Source organism: Poecilia reticulata, linkage group LG7 (assembly GCF_000633615.1).
Source record: "Poecilia reticulata strain Guanapo linkage group LG7, Guppy_female_1.0+MT, whole genome shotgun sequence".
NCBI lineage: Eukaryota > Metazoa > Chordata > Actinopteri > Cyprinodontiformes > Poeciliidae > Poecilia > Poecilia reticulata.
In genome coordinates, this window is record NC_024337.1 from 1,537,269 (window position 1) to 1,544,515 (window position 7,247).

The following is a 7,247-nucleotide window of genomic DNA, read 5'->3' on the forward strand; positions in this document are numbered from 1 at the left end:
TATATATATATAAAGCTTGAACGTGATGAACATGATGTTCTGGCAGTGAAGGGGCACAGTCAAGGCACAGCTTGAACATGATGTTCAAGCTGTGCCTGTCATAAATCTCACACAACTAAGGCGGGTTCTGATACACACACTGCAACAACAAAACAGGATGGGTTAGATCTGGATGAATGAGATGACTCGTGTGTTTAGCTGGCACATACAAACATGACAGTAGCACTTTTCCTGTTTTTTTTCTTCATTCCTCAGTAAAATCCTGACTAAAAGAAATGATTTAGAAATGATTCCTGCCTTTTCTTTTGAATGTTCCTGTTGCTATGCAAGAACTAAACTACAGTCAGTGATTTTTTTTTTTTACCTAACTAGACAAAATGATGTTAATTCAGGCCACGCTAACTCTAAAAAGCCAAGATATGGAACATTTCATCTCCAATAAATGTGTCATTTGTTTGACATATTAACTAAGAAAAAGTTTATACATGCAAATATATCCCAAAGAAATCCTGTATCACAAACTAAGCCTTTCTCTTTCCAGGAATGTTCCATCAATGGTGGAAGGACACAGTGAGTGAATGGTGACAGATGTGATCACATTACTGATAATCAGACATCGTGTGCTTGGATTTATGAAAAGATTACAGTACTTAATGTAGTCTATTTGCTGGAGGTTAATGCCTTGTTTTTTACGGAGCCAAGCAGTGAGCTCTGTCACATACAGTCAGGGATAATGCTGTTGGTTTGTGCTCAACTGATGTATATTGTCAAATGCACATACTTCTGAGACATAAGTCAGCCATTCACTGAGTACAGAGCCTTTCCTCTTTCTAAAGAAGATTGGTACAAGAGAATCAGAAAGTCAGCACATTTTCTTCCAGTCAGTCCAAACCTCATAAATAAAAAATCAGATTTTAGTTGTTCAATCTCAAAGCCATTCTCTGGAGAAAAGTGCTCCAACTGTATGATATTTCCTCAGTGTACATTTGTCTTTTTTATTAATCTCTTATCTCCAGACAGCCAAAGACAAACCTAGATAACTGTATTTTCTAACCTCTTAGACACAGGACAATAAAAAATAACATAAATTGTGAATTGTGACATCTGGAAGGTGTAAGTGCAGTGCAGATTTTTTTAAACCATGTTCAATGTTTAAAGGAACCAATATCCATATTCACTGATGACACTGGAGCTTCTTTAGCTAAACCAAACATAAACAGTGTTATAGAATCATTAGAATTACTTTTTAATCTATTCCCAAATATTATGTTAATCCTAAACATGAGTCCTTGTTATGATTGGACCAAGATCCTGACTCTTACCCTATCTTGACCCTGTCAGTAGCAATGCAGATACACAAGACTCTGTGTATAGCCTTGAGCTCTAAGTGTACCTTTGGAGGGTGGATTTATTGACCAGGAGTTCAGAAGTTGGCACAATTGACCTAGAGTTAAAGTACAGACAGGATGTTTCTATTCAGATGGAGGCTTTGATTCCAGCACAAAACGCTAACTGGAACCTGGCAAAGTGGATTTTGTGGATGTGTCATGGATGTGTGATCATGTCAGGCACAAAATATAGTAAAACTTCAGAGTCTTTTTGATGCATGAATGTGTATTCAGTGGTTGTGGACGGTGAGCAAACAGGTGCAATAACTAACAGGGGACAAAGTCTGCATATGGACGACTTCAAATGGTGCCCTATCTAATCTGCAACTTAGCCATGGTTCAAAAACACACTGATAGCAGGGGAGAGACATAGCTTGCAGAAAAAAACAAACAGTAATTGAAAATGAACAGTCCATAGTGGAGCTCCCTTAGAAAATAAGCCTCCTGATTGAAATCCAATCATTTTTTTCCTCAAACTATTTTTCTGCATAAGAGAATATGCAGAAACACTCTGCCTTGGAGTGTTTCTTTGAAAGGTATGACAATCTGCCAGTGAAATAGAGCTTACATAAAAGGGATAACAGGACAGGAAAACAGTTTGTCACTTCTTATCTATAATTACTCAGCAAAACAGGGCACTGTTGATATGCTTGTTTATGACATGTAATAAACTCTCCAGATTGAGTAGCATTTTATCAACAGATGTCTGTGATATATGGTCCCATATGGAGTGGAAGTTGATAACCTTGTTTACTGTAATATCAGATGTGGGGAAATGTAAAGGTATGGAAAAAGTGATGAGGGTTGTAAAACTGTTGCCTTCTTTGAAACTGCAGGACTATGTTTGGTCTAGTTCTAAGCAGAAATGGCCAGTGTGACGCCACCCCACACAAAGTAGCTGGCAAACATAGCATAGCTTGGCACAATTAGTATTTATGGCAATCTTGGTAGAATTCATAGCTATGCTATCTTATGTAGCATAACACTGCCCACTTCCTGTCCATCTTTCAGTTTAATGATAGGTATGTGTTGGCACATGAGTCACTGTCGCACTAAAATATCAACATTGGTTTGCTCACCTCCATCCACAGCCAGGCCACGTGCATGCAAAGGGTTTCTCCCCTGTGTGTCTTCTCAGATGTGCTTTGAGGTGACTGCTCTTGGTGTACATCTTATTACAGCCAGGAAATGTGCACTTGTGCATTTTGATGAGGTCTGCCACTGTGCTCTTCTGGTACCGCTGACTTCCGGTAAGGACACCCGCTGCCGAACCTCCTAGGCCTAATGTCGCTTCCGCAAGCCCATTGGGTTTGGCTGCAATGGGCACTGGTGCAATTCGGACGAATTTGGATGGAGCAGTGCTCCCTGTTTTGCCTGAGTTAGTTGTTGCAGGAGAAAGCAACTGAGGCACTAAAGCAAATGTCTGCCCCTGGATGTTGACCAGGAGCTGAGCAATTTTGATAGACGATGGGGATTCAGTTGGTTGGGAATGGGTTTTCTGGGACTGATCCGGGATGGTGTCTGATGCAGCACTGGAATTTGGTTCTTGTTTGACCTGTATGGGTTGGATTTGGAGGATAACAGGCACACTTGAGGCAATCGTAGCACTTTCTGGTGTCAAAGGTGTTAGTGATCCACAGTCTTCCTGCTTGATCCCATCAACACAACTGTCAGTGAAAGTAGTTACACAGCTATCGCCCTCTGTCACTGGTGAGCTGTCTGTATCTGATGCACATGCAGCATACTTAGCCTCTGACTTGGAGGACACAGGGACAGTTTGATCTGAGTTCTGGGATGATGATTCAGGTTTTGCTGTGAGTGTCATTGAACCCTCTGACTCCGTATCATCTGACATAGACGTGGGAGGTGACATTTCCTCATCACTCCCATTCTCTTCCTTCTCCATTGCTATCATCATGTTCTCTTCAAGGAACTCTTCAATCTCCTCTAGAGTTGGCTGAAAGAGGAGTGCTTCAGGATCCTGCAGCTCCTCAAGGAAAACTGGGAACTCAAAGCACTCCTCTTTGGTCAAGTGCTGCTGAACTCCAATTCTCTGCTCCCTCTTGGGCTCCCATGCTAGGCCCATGGGCAAAAAAGGGGATGATGGAGATGAGGAGGTAGAGGAAGTTGGGGAAGACAAAGAAAGAGAGGAGGAAACAGAAATGTTGCCGCTACTGGAGCTGAATGAGGTTGTTAGGGAGGCCTGTGAGAGAAGGAGGTCCAAAAGACTCTCTTGATTCTCTCCTCCTGATGAGTTGGAGCACCCACTGCTCCTGTTGCTCCTGCTTTCATAGCTAGAGCAAAAAATGCTCCGTGATGCTGAAGATGTGGACTCGGGGCTGGAGCAGAGGGAGGAGCGCGGGCTGGAGGAGTCGCTGAGGTCATCTTCAGAGAGGCAAGGCGAGGAGGAGAGCGTCAGCCCTTGGTAAGGGTGGTGCTGATAGGTGCCCGCATCAGTCACCATGATGCCCTGCGAAACACCACCCTTGGTGTGGCGAGACGCGCACCCGTAGTCAGACCCTGGAGAGCAGGAATAATACAGGAAGGTCTCCTCACCAAGTGGCAAGTGATCAACCATTCCTGTGGGGATTGATGACTGCTGACTTTGCTGGGCTCTGACGATCAAACTGTTGATGAAGATTCTTTTCTTTTTTCTGTAAAAGAAACACATATTTAACAATGACACAAGCTTTAATAGACTTCTCAAAAGTAATTCCGAAGAGGCCTGGATATGGCCTAACATGCAAGTTGCACCATGGTTGAGTACAACGAAGGGCCCAGTTTGACCAACAAGCAGACTTTGGATATATCAGCTTGAGTTAGGCATTTCTAATCACACCACAGCTACACTGAGTGTGGTCATACTGTAAGGTACACAGTAGTCCCTTCGGGGTCCTTAATTACACAGCAAACCACCAGACTAAAAATTATTATACATTTCTGGTCCCTGTCAAATACCTGCTGCTTGTTTGGAAGCTCTGCAAACTTATGGCACTTCAAAAGGAAAGCAACCACATGTTAGGGAACTGGAATGTGTGTGTGTGGGGGGGGGGGAGTGTGTGTGTGTGCGTGTGTGTGCATGTGTATGATTGTGTGTGTCGAATTTGCAGCTGCTGGTCCAGGCTTCAAGCTGACCATGTGGAGTCAGGCGTTCCTCTTTTCTCACCACTTTTAAGATTAAAGCCACATGGTCACTGAACAGTGTTTCTATTTGTCTCCCCTCATGGTCCTTAATTCATGCTAATCTGAGCAATAGAGATTTTGTTGCACTGTGAGATTAGAATGAGGAAAATAATCTTCCAACTTCCTGCAGACTAACCACGAAGTGCATTCATATGTCAAATCAGTTTAGAATACACAGAGTTTCAGTAGGATGATCCATGAGCAAAGGATTATTTGCCCAGCAGCTCAGGAACAATGCTCTGCCACTACATTTATACGGATTGAAAATACTAGACAACATCAGATGGCTTTGGAGGAAATGAGTGGTCCTGATGTTTAAAATGAACCTGAAATCCTTATTAAATCCTCAATAGTGTCTGAGGACTGAAAGAACTGCCTCCGCCTTCCCCTCTTTCTGTAAGGCTGTTTCTTATAAAGAAGAAAAACGGTTTCTATGAAAGGCTCCACATGTCTCAAGTAAAATCTGATGTTTAATTCAAGTGGCTGACACAACTACACAGTGCTTAACTCAAACAAATTTGTATTCAATTTCACATTCAGTAATTTGAGATCTTTTGAAGGGGGTTACATTTGGGAGTAACATCAAATTACATGGATCGCCAGAGGAGGAGGGTCTGCAGCTGTGGCTATGCCTCATGGAAAGGGAAAAGTTTGCGAGGAGAGAGGACACCTCACTTTGGCCAAGACTGAAGTAATTTGTCCTGCAGTAACCCTGCGGGTGTGGAACATCAAAAAAGGGCTTTGACAGCAGGATGCTCTCTTTAACAGCACCGTGGGGTTTGACCTGAAGAGTTTCTCCTCAGCGTTCGTGGCATGTTCAACCCTGCAGCCTGAGACTGCAAGTCCAACCACAATCTCAGTCAGACTTTGGTTTAATGAAAAACCAAAACATTTGTGCTAAGTTTGGTGTTTTTTCACCAGAACGAGAACATACAGAAGCTCATGTTGCTCATGTTTACAGATGACACAGGTTTCTATTTACTCATCAGTGCATAAGAGATCATGCATTTTTGGTTAAAAGCAAAATGAGCTCACCTATCAATGCAAGGAAACTAAACCCAGCTCCTTCGCACCGTGCACTCCAGTCCTGGACGAAGGTTTCTGTGCGTAACAGCACGCATTGGCAGTGCAACTCCAACACACGAGCTTTGCTCTTTGCATATCCTTATGCCTCTCTCTCTCTTTCCCTCCCTCTCTCTCTTACACACACATACATGCACACACATTCATGCACTCACTCACTTGGCGGATCACTTAACCGTCACATGATCACAAGCTAGGAACCCGTCAAATCAGGGGATTGGCCCTGTGAAGGCTCGCCTGCTTGGAGCATTACAATTGGCTCAGGACGGAGAGAGGCAGGCCTCAGAAAGTGTTGTGAGTGGAAGGAGGAGTAGCAGGGAGTGTGTGTGAAAGCTGGTTTACATCATAAATCATTTAAATGTCTTCATTCTAACCTCAAAGGCTCCAGATGAGACATGTACAACACTTTACAATGCTTCACTTACATGCGGCAGTGTGTGCAAACACATTCCACTTTTATGGACTGTTCATGGCGCTGCTTCTCATGCAGTTCGGTTTATGTAATGTTGGAGTTCTTTCCTTTTCCTGTTATTTATTCATTAATATGTTAGCTAATACTTTATGTGAGGTGATGTTGGGCCACCTTGAGACCAGACTTGGCTCATTTCCCAACACAAGGACACAGCAAAACATGTTGAAGGACTTTGCCTTGATCAGATGAGATCGAAATGATATTTTACAATGGCACTTTGTATTCTGCCCTGAAAACAAATGTAGCAAAGCACATCCCCCTGAACACATCTCGATGGTAAAACACGGTGGTGGGAGAAACAAGCAGTAGGATGATTTTCTTTAGCAGAACTTGAAAAATAGAGTTTTAGTTAAAATTGTTAGTGCAAGATATGTGTTGGGGCCTAGGTGGCTAGGAATCAGTTTATATCGAACCATTCTCATGTGTTTATGTGGCCCAGTCAAATTCCAAACCTAAATTCAACTGATGATCTGTGGCATGACTGGAAAACTTTTGCTCCCTTCATTCAGTCTGACTGATTTTGAGCTACTTTTCAAAGAAGAAAAGACAAATTATTCAGTTTACATGTGCAAAACTGGTACTGACCAACCACCTGTCAGTAGGGGGCGCTGTGAGAATCAAAAATGTTTGTCAGACTTTTCAGGTTTTATGCATCTCTGTTTTAGGCTATGCTTACAGGAGACAGGATGCTTATTGGGGAATATTGGACAAGATTGCAAACATATTGATCTGTTGTAGTTGTCATTCCAAGCCACTACATGACACTGTAATGTAAGCACGTCATCAAAATGTGCATGCACTTTCGACAGTAACCAGGTTTTTTTTTTTTTTTTTTGTGAAATTCTACCGTCCTGACTGTTGACCTGGTTTCAAAAACTATCAGTGTCAAAGACACCAGAAACATGAAAACAAGCGACTAGATCACAACTGAAGTGCTACAGCTTCCTGGATCACTTAAAATCCTAATAAAAGTAGTAACTTGACAACATATGAAAAAAGTTCAACTGGTGTAAATACTTTTGCAATGCATTTTTAGTAGTCATTTACTTACTTCCTAAGGACTTCAGAAATACAAGCTTTTCTTTCATGCCAGTTAAGGCAGAGCTTTTATAAGAAGCTCA

General features: G+C 42.4%; 1 protein-coding gene across 1 annotated transcript in view; it reads right to left on the minus strand.

Annotated features, from left to right (window-relative positions):
* Positions 1-5,773, minus strand: part of LOC103466871 (Krueppel-like factor 15) — a 13,908-nt gene extending 8,135 nt beyond the window's left edge. The window contains exons 1-2 of the mRNA XM_008412759.2: positions 5,607-5,773; positions 2,468-4,042 (exon numbers count right to left, since the gene is read on the minus strand). Of these exons, the coding sequence (XP_008410981.1) occupies positions 2,468-3,966 (1,499 nt within the window). The 5' untranslated portion in view covers positions 3,967-4,042; positions 5,607-5,773. The remainder of the gene's footprint in view (positions 1-2,467; positions 4,043-5,606) is intronic.
* Positions 5,774-7,247: the final 1,474 nt, after the last annotated feature.